This window comes from Diadema antillarum, unplaced genomic scaffold, assembly GCF_040938485.1.
Source record: "Diadema antillarum isolate AM-2024a unplaced genomic scaffold, OU_Dant_1.0 seq00000187_RagTag, whole genome shotgun sequence".
NCBI classification, from domain to species: Eukaryota; Metazoa; Echinodermata; class Echinoidea; order Diadematoida; family Diadematidae; genus Diadema; species Diadema antillarum.
Genome location: NW_027271251.1, coordinates 804,203 through 829,246, shown reverse-complemented (window position 1 = coordinate 829,246; position 25,044 = coordinate 804,203). Strand labels below are relative to the sequence as shown.

The window sequence follows — 25,044 nt, the reverse complement described above, 5'->3', positions numbered from 1 at the left end:
CAATGAGATCAGCGTTACCAACTATTCAAACTTTTTCTTCCACTTTGACCAGGACGCTGATAGCTCTTGGTTACCACATCAGCATTGATGAGGAGACGTCCAAGTCAACTCTCAAGAGGCTTCGCCTTCCAATGAAGTAAGTGAAACCCTGGGCTGTGGACATTTTTTCCAGGAGGAAATTATTAGGAATTACAGAGAATTATTTTTGGGTCATAAATGTATGATGGTTATTCCACTGTTTCATTTGGCATTTTAGTAAAAGGTGAAATGCAGTAGCACCCTTGTGTATTTGAGACTAACATGTGGTCACACTGTTTCCTCAAATCATTTCGTGTACAGCCCATTTAGCATGTTGTGATCAGTTCTAGTGAAGTGTATGGGCATTTTGATGATGCTGTAAGTTGCCTTTTGAATATGGTTTTTGTACTCAATTTCACTGAAGACAGTGTTAGCCCACTCAAAGTGAGGTATTCACGCTTTAGGTCAAACTGTCAAACAAAGGCTGCTCATGACAGCTTTGTGTAGTCATCACTTAAATCCTTTCTCCATGTTTCAGCTATCTGATGTCCAATGGGTACAAGCCGGCCCCGTACAACCTCTCCAACATCCACATCAACCCCAAGATGGAGAAGCTGATTGAGCTACTGGCGGAGAATGCCCATAACGTCTGGGCCAAGGACAGAATAGCCCAGGGATGGACATATGGACTGTCGGAGGTGGGTCAAGGGTCATTTTTTTTTGACCGGTCAAGATGCTGCTCTGGTAGGCTTGTGATAGGAAACTAGGATAACCTATAAAAGTGAATAGCAAGAGCTGCCATATAACATATCAAGGGGAACTGGTTAAGATGATTTAAGTCAAACATACAGAACAGTAACACTTTCACTATTAACCCGTTGAGGACGGACTAATTTTGCTACAACACGCATTTCCCATGGACACCTGCCCAAGTATACTCGGGACTCGTCCTCAATGGGTTACACATTGGACCAGAAAGAAAGTTTTCCAGTTTTCAAGGTCTGCATGCTTTCTTGGAACAGCGATGCCAGTCGCAATTACTAATGGTAATTTTTAGAGGGGCCATGTCTTGTCATCTCACCTTTCCCTTTTGTTGTGCATCATCATTGCATACAAAAATTTCAGCAAAAATTTGAGAACTAGAGCAGTTCCCCATCCCATCGAAGTCATCACTGCTCAATAATTACAATTATAGAGTAATTTGCTGCTAAGAAAAAAACACATCATTTTTTACAATTGTTTTTAGATTGTTGTTGCTCATACCGATCCAAAATTGTCAACATTCAAGTCTTCCATGAAGTGATCAAATAAGAAAAGCACAAATGGCAGTCATTTCATTAATTGGTACTTTCAGTTACAGAGTATGAAGGAAAACGCACAACCCTGCTTACTGGAGACCTTTCAACACCCCAAAAAATACAATATGTGCAGCTTTTTAAAGTTTTGGAAAAAAATAATGATTACATATGAAATATACAGTGTATGTCTAATCGTAGAACATGCAGAGTATAGACAAATAAGATGGAGTCAAGAAGTAGAATTTCAAACTGGATATGAAATGTCTTTGAATATCACATTAAGCCGGTTAGTATTCTAAAATATACTTTCACCTCGTACAATGCAAAATTTGGACCATTACGACATTTGGCTTTGCAGGAGACGGCTTACAAACGCAACCCCCAGCTGGTCCCCTACAGTCAGCTGAATGACCAGGCCAAGAAGCTGAACAGGGACACGGCCAGTGAGACCGTCCGTACCATCCTGGGCTTTGGCTACTCCCTGGAACCACCCACTCACGAGGGGCAGGATACTAGTTTCAGAGGTATGTAGGTCCCTCTTCCCCTTTTGCTCTTGCCTACCTTCCCAATAGTTGTATTCATATTTGTCATTCTATTACAAATTTCATGCAGATTTTACCCCAGAGAGGAATTGATTTGAATAAGATAAGGATGTGAAAGCCAGCAAACAAATTACTGTAAAGTAAGATATTTTTACGGCATGAAATTTTCCCGAAGTAGAGCGGATTGGCCTGTTTGAATTTGGTCATATTTCCATCAACCTGTTTCCTATTTTTCTATGCTTCAGTCCAAATTTGTTCTGTCTGTGGGGCATATCAACTTTGTATTGAAAGTATTCATGAGTCTACACAATTTGTGCTGTAACTGTGTGCAGGTCACTTATGTATGCTTCGACTGCATTGAGCTGAAACTCAAGTCAGTGTTTAGACTTACTGAAAGCAGGATTTGAGTTTGTTGTAAGTCACACTCTGAATATACCCCAAATTCTCCAGAGTGGTTGTTGAAGGTGTAAACTTGTATCATATAGTCCATCTCTCTCTCTCTCTCTTCTATACACTATGACATCTGTAGGTCTTGCCAGAGAGATTTCTGACAAGAAGCAGTACTCCAGGACATTCCGTGCCGAGAAAAGCTACGTAGTGACATCTGGAAAGTGGTAAGTACATTCTTCCCACATATTAGAAATGGACAGGTCTCCAGCTCCAAAATGTGTGTGGATAAACCTATAATGATTGCCATGTCAGTTTTCCACAGCTTTATTACATAGTAATATCTTATTTTTAGTTGTATTTTAGTTGAAACTTTTAAGACTTCTAAGTTGAATGTTTGTCACTTGCCAACCATGTGGTCCTGTGTCATGTGTAAAGTAAATGTATTTGAATCACTTATTGTTGCTTTGAATTATGGGAGGTCATCTTGTAGATGTATGCTTTTGTAGGTGTATTTACTTGAATAGTAGACGTAGGAGCTCCAGGCATTAGTGTAATATACAAATTAGCTGCATGCGTGGCACTGTCATACACCTGTGTTTGAACTCAGTTTGTGTCTGTACACATTGTACATGTGACTTTTTATTCAGTATGTAATATTATTTTGTTTGATTTTTTTTTTAGGTACTTTGAGTTTGAGGCTGTGACATCAGGCTACATGAGGGTGGGGTGGTCCAACCCCTCCATTCAACCAGGCACAGAAATTGGCACAGATGGCAACTCCTTTGTCTTTGATGGCTTTCTGGTATGAAAGTGCAGGAATTTCCCCCATCCTTACAGAGCTATGTCATAATGTCTAAGATTCATACTTCAAATGTCATTTCCTAGCTAAAATGCACTGGGTACTGCTCATTTGAATTATATAACATTTTCACATTATGATTGTAGAAATGTATGAGTTTTTTAAGATCTACTGTCAAAGATATGACTAAGAAATAACTTGTTAGATTATTTTGGTGATGATGCTAACAAAACCTACCTTATCATCTTTTAGTCCTGGCAATACACAATCTATGGTAAATTTTAATCAGAATGCACATGATGACACGATTGTAACTGAGGTTTTAAGAAGGAAATCCTTTAAAGGACAAGTTCACCTTCATAAACATAAGGATTGAGAAAATGCAACAATATTAGTAGAACACATCAGTGAAAGTTTGAGGAAAATTGGACAATCGATGCAAAAGTTATGAATTTTCAAAATTTTTGTGTTGGAACCGCTGGATGAGGAGACTACTACAGCTTGTGAGTCATATGCGTACAACAGGATAAAGAAAATGTAAAGAAAATTCAACATATTTTCACTTTTTTTCGCATAATAAAAGAGCACTTGACTTGTCTCTTTCTAAAAGCAGGGGGAATAATATTACCCCTAACATATGTCGGTAACGAGTCAAGGGAATATGTACTTTTTTCAAAATATGGAATTTTGTGAAATTCTCTTTATATTTTCCTTATATTGTTGTACGCATGTGACATCTAAGTTATTCATACACTGCAGTAGTCTTCTCATCCAGCGGTTACTACACAAAAACTTCAAAAATTCATAACTTTTGAACGGGTTGTCCGATTTTCCTCAAACTTTCAATGACGTGTTCTCCTAATATTGCTACATTCTCTCAATCCTTATGTTTATGAGGGTGAACTTGTCCTTTAAAGTAAAGATTTGATAATTGTGAATTCTTATGTGTTTTACTCTATATTTTTGTAATTGAATCAAACAAACCTGTGTTATGACTCTGGGTAATAAAATGTCACATATCACTGACGGGGGAACCGACACACCCCTTTTCTTGTAGTCCAGTCTTCATGTTTTCATCCTGGGCCCTGTTTTATAAACAGTTAAGATTAATTATATACAAATGTAGTTGATTTCAACTGTAAGTCTATAGCAGCCTGTGTAGTAAGGAAATTTAAAATTGATTTTATCTTTTGATAAAACGGGGCCCTCGTGTGATCCTTGTGATTTCAAGCAGCATTCCCCTTTTCCCTCGCTCTATGCCATTCACAGGCAAGGAAGTGGCACCGGGGATCGGAGACGTTTGGCAAGACGTGGAGTGAAATGGATGTCATTGGCTGTATGCTGAATCTGGAGGACAAGACAGTCAGTGAGTCACTGGTCTTTCTTTGATTTTTCTGTGATTATTTTTTGAGAATGTTATATTTTGTAGATCCCCTGCCCTCTCCTGACCCGCCAACTCACAGCTATTGGCTGTGGCCTGAGACAGGCAGGGGAGCAGCCAAACTTGCACACTCATCTAGCCAGAATTCTTGGACATTCATGGATATGAATGTGTAGTTTGTGATGAGGTAAGACAATAATTTTGCACACTGTTTTAACCATTTTTGTTTGCCATCACTTGTGTCAGGAAAAACATATTTTGTCACAGAGAACATGATGTATTTTGTTTATATTGACCCTATTCAAATCAAGCTTTACAAGGTGTTGCTGTGCATGGTGAGGTTTATCACTTTTGAAGCAAATCTATGACATCAGCGATGATGTACCAACATAAAAATAGTCCAGGAAAGAGAAATTTGGTATTTATATCTGGAAGTGATTAAGACTACTCACCAGTTTTGTTTGTGTCATTTAAAGTACCAAGATTACCATTTTCCATCATTACTCTTCTACTAATTTGGCATATGAAAAAATCTACTGTGTTTACATGTATGTCATCATTTCAGAACATGTTTGAAGAGGTTATGATGCTGAGGAGAATGCTCATGCCTTTTCACTTTAACACTTTTGTCAAAAAGATAATTGTTGTTGAAGTATGCTCAAACTATTGAAATTTTTGTTTTCATCTTATTGTCAAACAGGTTTCACCATGAATGGGGAATTTCTGAGTGACCCCATTGGATGTGAGATGGCATTTCAGGACATTGAAGTTGGGGAAGGTGAGGCAAACTTGACATTACATGAAAGAATTATAATCTGTGGAAAATATATGCACCTTTTATCGTAGAATATGTAGTAGCTTTGTAAGCAAGCCTCAGATATCGAAAAAATGAAGGAATATTTTATGTTGTTGCTAGGATGCCTTGTATGCAGTGTTCATACTGCTTTAGCGTCAAAAGTATACAGATGTTTTTTAAACTCTTTTGCGATTTTCTTCTGCATCATATACTGTATACGCCATATATTTTGCGAGTCTAAATTTTCGCGAATCGGGACTTCCCGACAATTTCGCGAGTGGTTAAATTCGCGATCGTGGAGGCCTGTATTGAACGGAGAAGTGTACACGCGTACGTCACATTCACGTCGGGATCAGAGTTAATATTTTCGCTTGTCTTTAATTTCACGAATAGCAATTGACTCGCGAAATTCGCAAAAATAAAACCCTCGTGAAATATTCGGCGTATACAGTACATCACCAGTTTAATACAATTGTACCTGCATTCCACACGTGATATAAGTTACCACAAAAGCCTGTTTAGATTTGACTAACATCAATATTCTGATAATGATAAAATATACATCATTTGTCCCTCTTTAACTACTATAAATCTACCAGAGAAGAAGTAAGACAGCCAGTCACCAGATACACACATTTTTTAATCAATTATGTAATTTATTTATTTGTAGAAAAATCCCTCTAAGGGTCAGATATAATCAGCTGTGAGGGGGATTCGGCAGTGAAACACTGGGTCCAAATGTGCGGATAATTTTTGAGTGGCTTTTGTCAAGTATGCTTGTATTTGTTTTCTTGCAGGGTTTGTTCCTGTATGCATGCTTGGTGCTGGTGAGAAAGGGCAACTCCACTTTGGCCAGGTGAGTGATTGACCGCAGACATTTCATATGGTCAGAGCCATAGAGCTAAATGTGTCATGATGCCTTTCACAATTCATTGACGACATCATGTGACTGAGGGTGGGCCGGAAAAAAAAATGCTTGTGTATTTATCCCCTATACTTTACCATGAGGTGATGTTGCCATTTGTAGACTTTTAGTCTGTGCATTCATTTTACTCAAATTGAAATGTTCAAGCACAACTTCTTACACCTTGTAGTTCAATGTAGAGAAAATAGCATTAGGTACTCACCAGATTTTGTGGTGCAATAATCTTGTTCTTTTCAGGAGAAAGTGTTAACTGTATGGTGTGCTCTAGCATATACTGTAGGTGACATTTTGTCTTCTTTAAGGTAAAATGTATACCGTAAAGTTCCGTGTATAAGACGCACTATTTTTTCGTCAGAAAACATTGAAAATCGGGGGTGCGTCGTATACACGGGTACAGTCGAATCACGGAAAAAAATCCGTCATGTACACCCAATTTTATAAGGCCAACTTGGGGACATGTATGCCCATCGACGTTTGGAAGGTAAGCAATCACTAAAACTTACGGATAAATGAGCGATCTTTCAATCGGGACACACACAAAAGCTACAAATACGAGATTAACTTACGATCGGCCTTGTGCAGTAACGATGTGTCAATCTGGCCATAGACAACAGCTGTAACACTACAGCACTGCTGTATGCTACCGATGTCAGTCTACCAAGCTACCAACAGCCAACCTAGTAGCTGGAATACGCGATGTACAGGTATCATTACTAAATTACCAATACCGTAAAACCTATCAATGTACTAGTATCAATATGGCCATAGACAAAAGCTGTAAAATACGGAGTAGGATCGACACTATGTCACCGTAAATATGAACGATGTGTGAAGCATGCATGCATATCCGTGTCGTTCGTTTGCTCTTCATTTCACGAGGCCAGCTAGGATAGCATTGCTACACTGTAGCTAGCTAGCTAGCTAGCAAGCCTTTGGCAAAGGCAGCAGCTGCTGCAGAGCTAGAGAGACTTTTGCAAAGGACTCGCGTGCACACAGCGATCGGATCGTAACGCGCTTGCCCGTTGCGCGCTGTGTGTGCAAGTCCATTGCTCTCTGTGTGCGTGTGCTGAAATTATAGCAAGCTGCCTTGTGCAAAAGGCTAGCACTGTGCATACAAGCATGGTACAAGAGACACACATGTCACTGGTAATCCCTCCGGGCGAAACAACAGTGAGTGTAATTACCGTACGCACCGTACGTCTCGCCGTATGATCCCTCTGCTACACTTGTTGATGTTTTTCTTATTTTTCGTGATGAACCTTCCAGTCTGACATGCGTCAATACGCGAGACACCCTCTGCCATGTATGACAGCAAAGATCGTACTGTACACTCATGAGTACGATGTGCATGACACATGTACCATGATTGAAAGGCGAAACAATTGCAAGTGAGTACCGAGACAAGTCTCGCATTTTGCGTCTTCCATATTTTGCCGATGTCCGATGAATACCGTTAAAAGAAAGTATAAAAGGAAACGAAAAATAGAGCAAATACATGCTGCATTTCTAGGGAAATTTTGAGCTGAAAAAATATGTATGACACACGCAATATTTGCGTGGAATTTTTTTTTTTTTTAATCTTAGGTCCGAAAGTAGGGGTGCGTCTTATACACGGGTGCGTCTTATACACGGAACTTTACGGTAGTTATTTTCTTTAATCACATTTTTTTCTCTCTCTATTTTGAACAGGATGTGAATGATCTGAAATACTTTACTGTGTGTGGTCTCCAAGAAGGCTATGAACCCTTCTGTGTGTAAGTATATTGACATGTGCATGTATACACTGTACAATGATGCATCATTAGTTTCATTTTGCAGGAAGATCTGACCAGTTATTTTAGAAAACAAAAACAAACACAGAAACCCCGAACCCCATATTGTTACAGCAGTCACAGCTTTCAAAACTGCAATGAGGGACTACTGCAATCTTGTACAACGTGCATGTATTGGTTGTTCGTCTGTCCCATAAGAAAAACAATGTATACTTCTTGTACTAGTATGAGGTGTTGCACAGTACAATGTGTGACGAGGAGTTATACTCCGAAAGGTTGTTTTTCTCCCCCCCCCCCCCCCTCCCCTCCTGCATGGTGAAAGGAGGTGAATATAACTTAACCTAACTCTTTTCCTTTCGATATGACATGACCACAACCTACATTGTAGTGTTACAAACTATTCAAACAACTAATATCATTTTGCCTTGTGAGTCCATGTTTTAGTTGCCAGTCTATAAACATCAAGACTTCTGCTGATGGGACTTTTTATTTGTATAGGCATATAGAACATTCTACATGCAAGTGTGTTTTTGTCTAATGAGATACAAATGTCCTGTCATTGTTTACAAATGAAAAACACAAATGCGTACTTGTTTTTTAGTGTGTGTGTACCATGTTAATTTCTGTTGTGATTCTGCCCATTTGCTTTGGCAATTGAGAATTAAGAAAAAGAGATAAGAAGAGACAGGACAGAAAAAGTATTCAAACATTAAGCTCATTGTTCTGCAAACGTGTTGCATTCCCCATGTGGAGAAACAAGCATTCCAAGGCTGAGGATGTCCCAAAAATAATTTGCAAAGTCCAGTCCCGGGAAATTGGGATATTACTCTTGCAAATCTGTCTTTGAAATCCCACGTTTGGGTGGCTTCTTATTTGCAATGATGCCAAATTCAGTCTTCCTGTTGATGTTATACTAACTTTTTTTCCCCTATATTTTCCTGCCCTCTTTTTGTGTCTTTTAGTTTGTTTTTATTATTGAAAACTTGGGCTGTAATTGTTCTCCATGCTGTCTTAAGTGAGCTAGCATTTCCTTAGATCAACTCTGAGACTGAATACCATTTTTTTTTGAGGGGGTAACTCATCTTGTAATGACAGACAAAGAGTGACCAAAGTGCCTCTTATTAGAGCTCCATAATTGTTTACAAGAAGAATTTGAGAATGTTGCCATCCCTCATATTCATCATGGCATAGCAGATTAACCAAATCCTGATGTGTGTGTTACGACAGTGTATCTTCCCCCCTCCCAAGAAAAAAAGAAATGCTGTGCCTTGCAAAGATTTCAAAGACTGAGTGTTTACCAAATGGCTTTGAATATTCTAAACCCATTGTCAGTTGAGTGCTACAAGGATGTCAGCACTGTAAAGACCCAATGGAGTGATAGCGTCCTTCTGAAGCTTATCTGAACTTAAACCCTGCATGCTTGTTATGCTCTTTGTAGATTATGTTTATCACTATGGAGACCGGCATACTGATTTTGTGTAGCCTCAAAAATCCTACATTAACCTATCAAGCTGTAACCTTCCTTTGTTCTTATTGATCCTAATTCAACATTTCCCTCTATTTTTTTTTTTAATTCGTTATATCAAATTGCATTGTGAGTGACCTCAATAATGCTTGTTTCTCCAAACACAAGGGTTTTCAGTGCTTTGTTTCAAAATCTGTGGCTTTCTCCTTAATTAGACTGTCTGTTAAAAAAGACGAAGTATTGTTGCAATCTGTATAAGAAAGCATAATGGTCAGTCTGCAAACCGGTTTTTTTGGTTGTCATACTCTTCTTGATGTACTGTAGTTTAGTGTTTACATTTGCCATGGTAACTTAAAAGGTAATTGCCCATCTCTTCTTTCGAGAAAAGTGTTTTGGCATGAAAGATCACAAAGGTGTTAGATACAGGGATGATTACTTTGAGATGAAAGTGGTGATCCCTACTTGTGTGGAGAATCCTCTCCTGTTTCCATAGTAACAAACTACCAAAATATTTGATCATTGTAACATTGTGGATGCTAGCAGAAATTCATTGTGATGTCAATCCCACAAAATTTTCAGTGAGGCTTGCCCGCCAAGTGCATGATTGCTGTGCTACTGTGAAGTTGAGAATTGAGGATTTTTGGTTTTCATATTATTTTCCTGTTTATTTGATTCTTAAAGACAAGTTTTGATTTGTGTAATGAATTGCAATCTTGAATCTGGTAGTTACATTTTATTTCAGAAGTTATCAAAAATTGTAGATGGAGAAGATGAATAATTAACAGTGCATGTAGCTCTGGTAGGGGATTTTTGTCTGCTTTTGTTTTATTTTGCATTCAGAGTGAGCAAAAATTTTTACATGACTCTTTTGTTTGTCAATTATACATTTTTTTTTTTTCGTCACACTTCATAATTCTAACAGAGTTCAATTAACTAGAAATAGTATAGGAGGGAGATATGAAATGCAGTTAGATATTTTTACCTGGTAAAATAGACAGGAAGATTCTGTGGGGTGAGATCTGGAAGCTAGAAAACATTGACATCATTATAGGAGAACTTCATCCAGGGAAGTTTGTGGCTTGAAAGAAGAGAGAGAGAGAGAGAGAGAAGAATAGAATATGCCGCTGGAACACCAGTTTATGAAATATGAAAGACTGAAAAAAAAAAGGAAAAAGAATATTTTTGTGTTTCTCTGAAAGGAAAGTATGGAAGTGTACCTTTTACAAGGAAATAATGGAATGTTGTTTGCTGTGATCAACTGATGCCTATTCTCAATTTTTCGTATCTCTCCCCCTTTCTCTCTCTCACTCTCTACCTCCCTCTTTTTTTTTTAAAACTCTGCTACCCTAATTTAAACTGGTTCTGCGATGTGCAGCAATTGTTATGCTCGGTATGTGTGTATGTATTTGTATCTAACTTTATTGGCTGTGTTCAATCCGTGGAGAACTTCTTTAGACATCCGCTTTGGCAGAATCACAGTTCCAGTCATTGTTTTGTCACACTTGTGCTTTCATGTAGAAAAGAGAAAGTAGCAAGGAGCATATTAGACAGCTAGCACCCCTCAATTATCCCCAAAGCTCTGTGCCACATTTGCTTCAGCGCTTCAATATCAGTACATTTGCTTTTCTTCCTGCTGCTGTTGCTATTGTAAAAGAGCAATTTTTAAAAACAATTGGAAAGAGGAAAGTTTGCAATAATACAATTTGACCATTTGACAGGTGTTAAAGATTGTTAGAGAATTTGTATCATTTTATTGAAATACCAAGACCCTGGTTGTTGCATTGATCGTAAGATTAACAGTTTCCTTTCTTTAGCTAATTGAGATTTCTTTTTAAAGAAGAAGTTTAATTATAGGAGGTAGAATTGTATTTCCCAAATATTTTTGGTTACGAGCAGAGCAGTTCTCACAAGCTGTACAAGATCAAGATCAAAACTGCCAGTGATGAGTATTTAGATACAAAATTTGTACTATTATGCTTTCATATCTGGTCCCAATAATAGAAAGCCTCAAATTACTGAGAGATGAAAATGTAATGAGAAAAGTAACAACTGCCGCTGTTTAAAAAACAAAGGTGGGGGTCCTGTTTGACTATGAAATTGATTACCTTTCGGCCTCTGTTCAGTAAACAAGAATCCACTTATGCTTTATTTCTTTTTTGTTTTGTTCTTTGTTCCATTTATTTAACCTTGCAAAGCAAAGCTTGTCAAAGCATTGCATGTTTTTGTTTTTTTGTTCTTTTGGGGTTTTTTTTTTACATAAAAACCAAGATTCACTTTCAGTGCTCTTCTTTTTTTTCTTTTTAAGTTCAAAGCTGCTCATTTGTCCATAGTCCATCCTGTCACCACTTTCAATAGATGCTAGTGACATCACATTCACCAACACGTCTTCTTAGTCATTATTTATTTATTTTTTGTTATGCTGTGCTACAATGTAGATACTTAATATCATTGGTTCCTTGTTAGTTTCTCACTCGAGGCTAAGGGATATTTGAATCTAACATCTCTTAGAAATTCCCTTAACAAACAAAATATGCCAGTACTGCTGCATGGAAATATGGCACTTTTAGATGGTCTTGGTGGAACATTGCACAAAGTCAAGGTCATCATAAAAATGTCTTTCAATAGCAGCTACAAAATGGTGTCCGAAATCTTCTCGATAAATTTTATTTATTATGATTGAGATGCCCATTATTTTTACTGTGCATGTTAAAACTGTGTATGAACTTAGATTTAAACGTTAGCTAAACTATTCGACACTTAAATAACACTAAACGTGTTGATAGTGTCGTTAAGCATATATCAATCAATCAATCAATCAACCAGTATTAAACTGAAATGAGATGTTTTTTGTTGTTGTTTTGGGGGCTTGCTTTGCCTACATTGAAATTTGATCATGACATTGCAGGGGGCACCTGTATGATTAAATGATCTAAGTCAGCAAAGTGTAAGAGTGAGTCAACAGGGTACGGTAATTCAGAGCAAAATCAAAATCAGGTACATAGCAAACAAGCTCTGTGACTGCTTGAATGCAATTTAGTTTTGTTTTGTTTTTTGTGATAGCTTCTGGGAAACCAGAAGTAGACATTATCTTCATATGTTTTGTTGCTTGTGAAGAAATATGTAACCATGTAGTACACAGAGAGAAGAAGAAGAAAAGGAGGAGGAGGAGGAGGAGGAAGAAGAAGGAGGAGAAGAAGAAGAAGAAGAAGAAGAAGAAGAAGAAGAAGAAGAAGAAGAAGAAGAAGAAGAAGAAGAAGAAGAAGAAGAAGAAGAAGAAGAAGAAGAAGAAGAGGAGGAAGAAATACATGCCCCCCATGTTTGTAAGAAGAAGTCAATATCCTCTCTCTTGGCATTGTCAAACAACATAATGTCCGTCATAAAGGTGGAGTGTTATCAGGAAAAACATCTGTCTGAGGAGAAAATATGAAATTAGTAACATTGTACACTCAAATCAAAATGTAAGGAAAGTCACAGAAATTGTGTCACAGTCATACAACCATGACAAGTCTTTCCAGGTGTAATATCGGTGCTTCCGAGTTGTTGGTTGATGATAGATAATAATTACTTTGTCCTTGATACACTTGTATTTGTCCAGTTTCTCTCAAGTTCTTACTGATCTGTTGCATTTTTATCACATCATTCATGCGATATCATTTTCTTGTTAGGATGTGCATGTTTCTTTTGTACAGTGAATCACAGATCAGGATCCTCTGCTACCTGCCAGATCAGAATACTTTTATGGGACCTTTTGGCATGCTGTCTGAAAGATCTCAAAAAGGCTGATTTTTTTTTTTCACAACTCGAAGAATCATTTCTTTGTCACTTTAGTAATAAAAGAAAAGATAATTTATTGGAAGTTTTGGCTTTTGGATCTCACTTTTTCTCATTCTTCTGATTAAAGAGCAAAAACGTTTTATTTATTCATTTTGATTTTTTTTGGCCATTCATTCAACTTAAGCTTTCATTTTCTCAGCATTATGAAATGGCATCGAGGGTTTCTTTGTATCAGTTCTTCAGATTGTTTGTTTGTTTGTTTGTGTTTTTTTTTGGGGGGGGGTCATTCTGACAGTTTAAACTTTACACAAATGACAGAGTATCATGTTTTCGCAACTTTTTAGGGTTGATAAAATTCATTCTCTCTCCTAATTTTGTTATAGTAGTAATAGCACTTCACTTTGGTTTTTATCACTTTTATTTTCCTTTATACTCTGATCTTCAGGTCAGATACTGTATGAACACAGTGAAAATTATGAAGTTGTTATGGATTTTAGGGGGCATACAATCAGAGGTGATTGTGGATGGATATGAACATAGCTTTGTCTTGGAGTATGTCTGACAGATAGGTCAATGTTCTTCTGCCACACATTTTTTGCTATAAAATGCCAACTGTAATTGCACAAAATGATAGTTTCCAACATAGCTTCAGCCTGTTAGTTGTGGAAGCTGTGATGTAAATATCACTTGTTTATATCTGAAATGCACATTGCAATGCAACTGCATACTAAAAGTTGAAACGCTACCTTACTCTAGGATAGCTCTCTCAAAAATGCACAGAACATGGCTCATCAAAAAAATAAAGGAATAAAAAGATAAATATCCACAGTGCAATGGCAAGAATAAATAGTATAATTGTGCATTTTTGTGATTGAAGGTTGGAAAAAAAATTATAGATACAAAAGGGTGCCTCTGCTCTTATAGCAGGGAGCCCCGTAGGTTCATCAAACACTTTAATTGACTGGCCAGTTGGTCCTGAAAATCCACCAAGTTGTATCTGTGTGGTATACTTTGAAAAGATCAGTTTAGGTACATGCACACTGTATGTTCAAGTATGTATTCTCTTTTGTTTGTTGTTGTTTTTGTGCTAAGATCTATAGAGATTTGAAATCATCAGTTTCAATGTTTAGAAATGTTCTCCCTCTTCAGCACAGTGTGTCAGGTACATGTATATTATGATACTTTAGATGAAAAAGATCAGAAAGTAGTGGAAATATTTGATCATCAGATTTTTTTACTTAGATTTCATTTTCTGTTTCGTTGCCAGACAGTGCATGATGATATCATACCAGGGAATGGTTTCTATTTCATTAGTAGCATGTAGGATTGTTTAATCTGCACGCAAACGATTGACAAGTGAATACAAACCATGTGATTTGAAAAGCTCCACTTTTATAGACTATCGCACATATTGTATGTGTAGCATGCTCACTTACAGCTGTGATACAGCAACTTGTAAACGATCACCAGTAAGAGAATTATTTACTTCTTTCATCAAAAGAAAAAATTCTGCTGTACAGTACATTTCCGCCCCCCCCCCAAAAAAAAAAAGACAATCAGATTTCTGCATCGATAACTTTCAAAATGATTTAAAAATCTGAATGGTATTTCAGGAAATGAAACTATAACTTCCTACCTACATTTAGCAGAAAGCCCCATTCAATTTGGTTAAGTGGTCACGGAGAAATATGGATCATTGTAAAGCATGTCATGGGTCCATTTCTTCCAAGTTCAGCTCTTGGTTGCTCTTGAAACCATGAACACAATGGACAAAACTTGGAGGGAATGGATTCCTGACATGCTCTACAAAGATCCTCATTTCTCTTTGACCACTGAAGCAAATCAGATGGGGTTTTCTGTAAGATGTAGGTAATACAATAAGTCATAGTTTCATATCCTGAAATTGCATTTGGATTGATTCACTATTTTTAAAGTTATCGTTGGCAGAAAGTCCGATTGTAATATTCTATTTTTTTTTTGACAAACGCTATTTGCCAGTGAGGTTAAATTGAATTTGCATTTAATAACATGTGATACATCTGATAACCAAAAAAAACCCCAAAAAAAAACCAAAAAGAAAAAAAAAAAAACGCTGTTTGGCCTGTACCCAGGAGTCCAAGGTGTATACAAATGTATATGACAGGGTGTTCTTACATCAAATAAAGCAAATATGCATCATTAAATCATTAAAATCAAGCACATATCAGGTATTTAATGATTAGTTTAATGTCATGGTTCATGGTCAGTTTTATATTTCTCCCCTCTGTATTTTATTTCAAGATTTATCTGTTTTCAAAGTATCAATATGAAATTCTCAGTCAGCAGGTAAAAAAATATCTGGGAATATGCTGAAGTTGATGATACAGTGTATCTCAAAGCATGCTTTCCGACATTGATAGTGAAGTGCAGAAATGTAAAGCAATATCTAATTACCTGTAAGCACACTGCAGAAAACATTTAGTGTGCCTATTTGTTCTTGCAACTGTATAAATATACAGTACCCAGGAACACTGTATACTACATGCATATCATTTTTTAAAAGAAATGTGTTCTTACTTAAAACATGGTTGTGTTCTTGGCAATGAAATTTCATTTGCTTTCATTGATGTCATCAATCTGACTTTTGCTGTATTGATCTTTATGCAGTTTTAGTATACTTTTTGTACACTCTGGACTGTAGTACACCTTCATGATGTGTCTATTATAAGACACAATAATAGTCCATTGATAGCAGTGCAACATTTTTGGAAAAGAGCTCAGAATTACTATTAGAACAACCCAAGTTACTCTGAAAACTGTCTAAGAATGCTAGTAAGAGACAACTCAGAATTTTGTCTACTTCAGATCTGAATGCTTAGAAAGGTCAGTTGCATGCAGCAGCCCATTTCAATGACATGGCCATTCACTACAAAAAGCATTTCACACCATCATGCAGCAGAATATTTCAGACAAAGGAAGTATATCAAAGAGCAGATACGAGCAGATTTCTTTCTGAGGCATTGTGTGTTTAGCTCATTCACCTTCAGTGTACCCATTGTTTTTTTCAGATTGATTATCATTTTCTTATCATTTTATTTTTTTACTCCATCACCATATTCACATGCAGACATTTACAAGCTTTGCTTTATAAACCATACTCTTTTATATTGATCTCATGCAGGACTGTTGATTTTTCTTTAGCTCTATTTTTATTTTTAATGAACACACTTTCTGCACGCAATACCTGTGTCTCTGAATCAGACTATCAGATTTCATTATGAGTTTGTTTTAATACTTTTTTTGGTCAGACAAGGGATGGTGTTATTAAAGATTCTGCAGACTGTATTCCAGTTCTTAAGAAACAATCTAACCAGTCTCTTGCACATCACCAGTTCATACACAAAGTATATGCCAAGCAGCAAAAGTGTAACTGTTGTCACTGTATGTCCTGCTCTGACAATATGGAGACAACTGGTACAACCATATAATATGTAATATGTGTATAATCATGTAAAAGTTGGTGTGTGTGTGTGGTTTTTTTTTTTGTATGCTGTTGCAAAGACTTCAAGTGTTCAAATGAGCAAAATCCAAAAGTATAAGATGATTATGACTTCTGTGTTTGAGACATTACATCACACATGTAGGAGCAAGATTTAGTGACCTTGCATTTTACAACACTTTGACCAGGTGTTGATATGACTGATTGCATGTGATATAGATAATACAACCTTTAATGGCTGTATCAAGCTACAGGCTCTGTACTGTACCTTTGGAGTCACCAGGAAACTTGACTTTTTCCTGCCACTTTGTTTAGGTATGCTCGATTTGCCGTAGTTAATTCTTGATTGAAGCTGAAGAGATCACATTTTCATGGTGCTAACAGTGACAATCTTCTAGAAAATATGAAACACTCGTGTGGCATATTCACGAGATGTTAACAGTAGAACCAGGTGCCATAGGAGATGTTTGATAGAGAAGACCATTGTATTAGAATGCTGTTGTGTTCCACATTCTATAAAGTAATTTGAGCTTGATTTGCATTTTGGAATTTACACCGCTTTGTTTCTCATCAGGAACATGAAGAAGTCGATGCCGCTGTGGTACTCCAAGAGCCAGCCCATCTTCCAGTCTGTGGAGGATGAAAATGACAGACTCATCGTCACTAGGATCCCTGCTGGGTTTGTAGCATCCAGTAGACCTGGCACTGATGATGATGATGATGATGATGATGATGATGATGATGATGGTGATGGTGATGGTGATGGTGATGGTGATGGTGATGGTGATGGTGATGGTGATGGTGATGGTGATGGTGATGGTGATGGTGATGGTGATGGTGATGATGATGATGATGATGATGATGATGGTGATGATGGTGATGATGATGATGATGATGATGATGGTGATGATGATGATGATGATGATGATGATGATGAGGAGGAGGAGGAGGAGGAGGAGGAGGAGCAAGATGAGGAGGAGGAAGATGAAGATGAAGAGAAAAGTAAGATGAGGAGGAGGAGAAAAAGGAGGAGAAAGTATAACAGAGAGGGTTGTTATGGATTTGATGGAGATTTATCAGTACTGATGATGACGTTAAGGATGATGATGGCTGTTAATGACAATGTTGACTGCAGTCAATATTTCAACATAAAAAATGATGGTGTTAGAATTATTTGAAATGGTTGTGATGATATTGCCAAGATGATGCCAAGAAATAATGCTGATAATGAACATATTTGTTGAGTGTGTTGATGATTACTGTATCCTAATGATGATGGGAATATTTTGATATTTTTGATATTCTGAAGGATGAAAAGTTGCAGTGCTCTTCTCCTCAGCAGTTAATGTGGTATTAGCAACATTGATGCATGGACAAGGGATACATAAAAGTATTGATGACAGACTATATCCATCTCATGTGCAATGTTTCATACTAGTTTGATGACAAATTGAGCTGGCTTTCCACTTGTTTCTTCATCTTCTTTTCTCAAAACCTTTTAGTCAGAGTCAGATAGCTGAAGGATGGATGGTAGCAGTCTTTATCTCAAGCAGGGGAATGTGAAATTAACAGTACGATAATTATCAAGAGAAAATGCAAAGATGGAAAGCAGACTACATTGTGTGTGTATACAAATGATTATAGACTTTATTGAGCGGGGTTTCCATCCATTATACCTCTTACCCCCCCCCCCATGTTTCTTAGTGTTTAATTTTCTCTGTTTTTACTCACCACAGTATTGAGGGGCCTCCCTGTCTCAAGGTATCCCACAAGAAGTGTGGTTCTGTGGAGAACCTTCCCACCGAGTACCTGAGGCTCAGCATGCCAGTGGAGTGCAAGGATTTCCCAACGAGGTGAGTTTTCTTTTTCTTTTTTTCTTTGAGAGCGAGAGCATAGCTTCACAGGAATGAGTGTAATAATAATTGATAATCTGAATACATGGACAAGATTTCCGGGACATCACAAAGCCACCCACGTGAACAAGAAATGTATTCATTGCAATAACTCCCCCCCCCCCCTCAAAAAAAAAAAAAAAAACCTGGAAAAGGAAACCCTGCACATGTTTTTATGCCTCCGCCACGAAGTGTCGCCGGAGGCATTATGTTTTCGGGTTGTCCGTCCGTCCGTCGTAGCATCCGTCCGTCCGTCGTAGCATCTGTCCGTCCGTCCTTCCGTCCGTCCTTCAGTCGTAGCGTCCTTCCGTCTGTAATCAATTTTGTGGACAGCGTATCTAAAAAACTGTTTGAGGTATCGTAATGAACTTGGCATGTGTATGTATAGTCTAGCAGCCAGAAAGGGTCCCCGTGCACCCCCCCTAAAACAAAATTCTACGATATGTTCGAAGATCGTCAGAACCTGTATTTTCCGAATCCGGTTGTCGCCAGCGGAAAAAAAGGTTGCGCGCGCGTCTTATTTGCATATTTCTAAGATGGCCGCCGCCCGTTGCTAGGAGACGGATTATTTTTGAATAACTTTAGTTAGGAATAACAAATTACCATAAAAATGGTATCATTTTGAAGAGAATTAAATTTCCTACAAGCTGATACCCCATTTGATGGGATAAATAGTTGTTGTCATGAAATATTAAGGAAGGAATTATGTTTTTTAGCATTTTTCTAGAAAGATAGGGAATTTGGTTATAATGTTCTTTTCCATACATCTAATATGCATTTACAAATAACATTTGAAATTTCCTAAAATTATCCCCCAGTCATAGCTATTATCATGTGAAAACGGCTTTCCAATACACCAATTCCTTTAAAAGTTACACGACATTAAAGGGGATAAGGTTCAATAGGTTTTACAGCAATATTATTTTAAGGGTTATAATGTCTCCGCGCGCAATTGCGTAGGTTCTGTATCTGGGGTTTGTTGTAGATCACTGCTATCTATTGATCAAATCTCATCGAAATCGGCGAAGAAAGAAAGAAAAATTACACTTTCTATTCCTTATATGAAATAAAAATGTTTTTTTTTTTCTATTCTGTGTTACCAAACTCAATCCATTCAGCTTCCCATATGAACAGTTTCTTGTCTTTTTGGATTCCCTCCAAAATCACTACTTATTTGATATTAAAAAGTTAAAGAAAAAAATTTGACGTGACAGTTTCCTCTTATTGGAAGATTAAAGTGAAAAAAAAAGAAGAATCTTATGCTAAAAGCCCTAAGAAATAAAGAACTTGTTAAATGGCCTTTCAGAGTTTAAAATGAAACATGGCTATCATAACAAAATGAAGGGAAGTATCTGTGTAGTTCATGTCGGCCCATACTGGGTTACTATTCTTCAGAAATGATCCCCGTGCACCCCCCCCCCAAAAAAAATCTACAATGTGTTCGAAGATCGTCAGAACCTGCATTTTGCGAATCTGCTTGTCGCCAGCGGAAAAAGGGTTGCGCGTGCGTCTAATTTGCATACTTCTAAGATGGCCGCCGCCCGTTGCTAGGATACGGATTATTTTTGAATAACTTTAGTTAAGAATATCAAATTACCATAAAAATGGTATCATATTAAAGAGAATTAGATTTCCTACAAGTTGATACCCCGTTTTATGTAATAAATAGTTGTTGTTATGAAATACTAAGGAAGGATTTTTTTTTTACATTTTTCCCAAGAAATACAGATTTCAGTAATGTTTTTTCCATACATTTAATTTCTGTTTACAAATAACATCGGAATTTTCCTTAAGTTAAACCCCATAAATAAGTATTATTATGTGAAAGCGGCTATTCAATACACCAATTCCTTTAAAAGTTACACGACATTAAAGGGAAAAGGTTCAATACGGTTATACAGAAATTTAAGGGTAATGTCGACGGCCGCACTTGCGTAACGCGTGTAATACTATAATAATCATTGCAAGTATGAGACCCTATCACTTCTTACATCCAAATTATTGATTAAATATCATTACATCTTGTGGAATATGAAAGCAAATTAAATCTTTTATTCGCTATCACCTTTGATCTACTCAGCTTCACTTTTAGTTTACGTCTTTTTTCATCAAATAGAATAAAGGCCTTACGAGAGGTGTAATTTCATGACGGCCGAAACGGGCTTACCTGGATAGGGGTTTCCAACATATCGATATTAATCAAACTTCTCTTCATCAACTCTCATTCTTCTGATCATCTTCACACACATACTCACACCTCCAATATCACACACAGGCATTCATGCACGGGAAATGAGCTCAGTCGTGAATTTCGTGAATTTATTCAATACGCCATTAATGCATTCATGGAACATCAAACTCGAATGCTTTATTTAGATGTCGAAATAAGAGTTACATGTATACCGCACAAGCGAAATATTTCTCACCATGCTCTAGCAGGAAATCAATTTATTTTTTTAAGATAAGATCGCACATACGTGTTCTCATTCTTTGGTGGTTCGCCTGATGGTTTTTAAACATATTGCTCACACGTTTATTATTGCCAAGAAACTAATAGATAGATTACAAATACCAAGGAATGGCATTGATAAAAACGAATAGTTGCAAGTCAAATCCAGTCGCTTTCAAATTCTGTTTTTTTTTTATAAAAAATGATTTCATGCACTTAACTTTATTACATGGGTTGATTTAAATGCAATACAACGTAAACTTGGTTGTTGAATCCGTTAGGAGTGACTAATAATCAATATTATACAAAAATGAGAGAGAGAGAAAAAAAAATGTTATGGTTAAGTAGACCATGGATCTATAAAACATGAGGGAAATGTCTGAGGGAACATTAACCATGCATGCGTGTATGTATGTATGTGTGCATGTATATACTATAACTATGTATATATAATATATCTATATCTATATATAAATTTATAAATATATATATATATATATATATATATATATATATACAAATATATATGTATATATATATATATATATATATATATCACGTTTATATTTATGCAGGTTTGTATACTTTTGTGTTGTGTGTGTTTGTGTTCAAGGATGTTTGTGTATGACTAATGTGTTAAACATTAGACATATTCAGAGTGTAAATGTTTAACCACAACGAATACAATATTTTCATGTTTTCCACAGAAATTAGACATCTATTATAATTAGATAAATTTGCTAAAATGATTTGAAGTGTATCTGCTATAGGCGCATCTGACGTGCAATCCACTTTATAGAGCGCATGTAAGTTCCGCTGGAATAACAACTCATGCATGAGTTAAATACACCATCCAATGTTTTCAGATATCCATGCCCTACTCGTCCGCCGGTCCTTTTTAGATAGAGTAACTATAAATGTGCATGATCGATACCCAAAAGATTATTGACATTGCACGTTAAACACTTTCACTAGGTTGCCATTGTCGCGAGTCTCGATATGCTAATACATGTATACTATCTACCACAAATCGATTCTTAGTCTACGAGTGACCGTGGTGATCTTATCATGGCTTATCACATCTTGAGGTCTATGGTGGTAATCGCGTTGATCGTAGAAGAATTATTGGACTGTTTGAAAAATTACTACGATCAACACAATGTCTTTGACTGACATCAAGATTTGATTATCTGATGATCAGCACGATTAGTCCGCGAGTAAGACCACGATTTCGGGCGAATCGAGAAAGTGGACCCAGCTTAGTGAATGCCACGAGAGTGGTAACGTACCATAAGGATAATCAACACGACAGTTTCAATACCGTACATATCAATATTTACATATCTTCCAAGATTACTTCACCTATGTAATCTAGATTCTTTTGTATGCCTCCGCCAAGAAGTGGTGCCGGAGGCATTATGTTTTCGGGTTGTCCGTCCTTCCGTCCGTCCTTCTCTCCGTCCGTAATGAATTTTGTGGACAGCGTAACAAAAAAACAAAACAAAAAAAAAAAAACCTGAAATTTGGCATGTATGTGTATTGGGGGTGAAATTCTGCCTATCAACTTTTGGGTGCACATGCTCAAGGTCAAAAGTCAAAAGGTCGAGGTCAAATGCTTAAAATTTCACTATTTCCCTCATATCTCTGCAATGCCTAAAGATATTTTCTTGAAACTTAGTGTATACAGGTATTACCCAATTAAAATTCACTGGTAAAAGTTTGGGGTCATAAGGTTAAGGTCAAATGTGAAAAGGTCAAGGGAAAATGTTAAAATTTTACTTTTTTTCTCTGTATCTTGGATATTGTTCAAGGTATCTTCATGTCAGGTCAGGATGATCTGCTACTGGTACCCTGTAGCCCAGTACAACCTGTTTCAGGGTCGGATTGTCGGCGACTAAACCGGCAAACCCACCAGTCTCCAACTGGAGAATGGTGAGGAGGGTGGCTGGACACCCTTGTGGAACTAAAAACAAGATCTATCTTAAGGGCATCGACTCTGGAGAGTCAACGATGGCCATCCAGCAATGCAGAAGGACCCGGCCACCCACTGCATTTTCTTGGCCACGATAGTTCTTATGAGAGTTCGTAAACATTGTGGAAAACCGGCATCTGATGGTGGGACCCGCAGGCCAGATGATGCGTCAATGGCTACTGGGGAAGAGGAGCGTGTTGCACCGACTAGGCACAGCTGTAAGGACGCAGAATATACTGCCGATAATCCTGTGCATGAAAGGAGCAGCACAAACATGAGAAAACCTAGAATTATAGGGACATGGAATGTTCAAGGAATGAATGCTGACAAGATGGAGATCATCATAACCCGAATGGGAGAACAAAATATCAGTGTGCTTGGTATTTCAGAGACTTGGTGGCTCAACCAAGGTCGTTTCACTACCGAAGATGGCTACACAGTTGTGTATTCAGGCAAAGACGGCGGAAAGAGGGAACACGGAGTAGGCTTCATCCTGGACAAAAACTCGGCTAAGTCTTTCTTGGGTTTCAACCCAATAAGCAAAAGAATTATTACTCTCAGACTGGAAGGTCACCCATTTAACATCTCCGTCATCCAGGTCTATGCGCCAACATCTACTGCATCTGATGAAGCCATGGAAGACTTATGATCAGCTCCAAGATACTCTTGACAAGATTCCGAACAAAGATGTTCTTGTGATAATGGGAGACTGGAATGCAAAAATTGGCAAATCAGTGACCAAGTCTAAGATCGTCGGAAAATATGGATTGGGAGAAAGAAATGAACGTGGAGATAGTTTGGAAGATTTCTGCCAAGCTAATGACCTGATTGTTGGAAACACTTTCTTCCAGCAGCACCCCCGAAGACTATGGACATGGAAGAGCCCCGGGGACAATGTAAGAAACCGGATTGACTATATTCTCGTTAAAAGAAGATGGCGCTCTTCACTGCTCAGTGTTCGGACAAGACCAGGTGCAGACTGTGGGAGTGACCACCAGCTTCTGGTTGCACAGCTGAAACTAAAGCTCAAAGTAAAGAAGAAAGAGACACCACCATTAAGGTTTGATGTAGACAACATACCGGAACAGTACACTGTTAGTGTGAGCAATAGATTTCAGGCACTTCTTCAGATTGATGATGAAGAGCTGTCTCCCAATGAACTGTGGGAAGGAATGAAAGAAGCAGTGTTAAGCACAGTTAAGGAGGTCATCCCAAAGAAGAAGAAGAAGAAGCAACCATGGTTATCCAGAACAACATTAGAACTGACTTGCTGACAAGAGACAGGATGCGAGGAAGAGAGGGGATATGGCTGAGTGGCGAAGACAACACAAAGAAGTGTCAAAAGCAGTTAGAGCTGATCAACGTGCCTTCGTTGAGAGAAAATGTGAGGAGATAGAAAGAGCAGGGAGTGATTCTAAGAGGGTGTATGCTCTGGTCAAAGAAAATGACTCAAAAACCATCAGCAAGGTCAGATGTCATCAATGACAGAAATGGTACCACCTTAACAGAGAGCACAGACATAAAGAACAGATGGGCCTAGTACTGCAAGGAGCTCTACGAGCAATAGACCCAGGCAGACTCTGCCAACAGCAACCTAGGGGAACAAGAGTTAGAACCACCCCCGTTATTGGAGGAAGTGCGCCAAGCAATGAGAGAAATTAGGAACGGGAAATCACCAGGCTGGGATGATATCCCAGGCGAGTTATGGAAAGCCTCTGGTGAGGAAGGCATAAACATCACGTGGAAACTATGTGACAGAATCTGGAGGAATGTAGAATGGCCCGAGGACTGGGGAAGAGCGGTCTTTATCCCGATACCTAAAAAAGGAAATGTAAAGGAGTGCTCAAACCATCGCACCATTAGTTTGATAAGCCATGCCAGCAAAATACTACTCAAGATCATCAACAACAGAATGAAACGGCAGATGGAAAATGAGATATCTGAAGAGCAGGCTGGTTTTAGAGCAGGAAGAGGCACGAGAGACCATATCATCAACATCAGAAACATCATTGAGAATTGCCGAGGACACTCTGTACCACTCTACCTGTGCTTTATAGATTACAGCAAAGCCTTTGATTGTGTCTGTCATGCAA

The 25,044-nt window shown here is 37.7% G+C and overlaps 1 protein-coding gene across 1 annotated transcript in view; it reads left to right on the top strand.

The window, feature by feature from the left end:
• The window catches only part of LOC139728602 (ryanodine receptor 2-like), a 326,287-nt gene that overhangs the window by 143,069 nt on the left and 158,174 nt on the right, over positions 1–25,044 (top strand). The window contains exons 26-36 of the mRNA XM_071639541.1: positions 53–136; positions 557–716; positions 1,675–1,840; positions 2,388–2,472; positions 2,930–3,050; positions 4,317–4,413; positions 5,129–5,206; positions 6,022–6,080; positions 7,839–7,903; positions 17,213–17,317; positions 18,375–18,491. Coding sequence (XP_071495642.1) covers positions 53–136; positions 557–716; positions 1,675–1,840; positions 2,388–2,472; positions 2,930–3,050; positions 4,317–4,413; positions 5,129–5,206; positions 6,022–6,080; positions 7,839–7,903; positions 17,213–17,317; positions 18,375–18,491 — 1,137 coding nt within the window. The remainder of the gene's footprint in view (positions 1–52; positions 137–556; positions 717–1,674; positions 1,841–2,387; positions 2,473–2,929; positions 3,051–4,316; positions 4,414–5,128; positions 5,207–6,021; positions 6,081–7,838; positions 7,904–17,212; positions 17,318–18,374; positions 18,492–25,044) is intronic.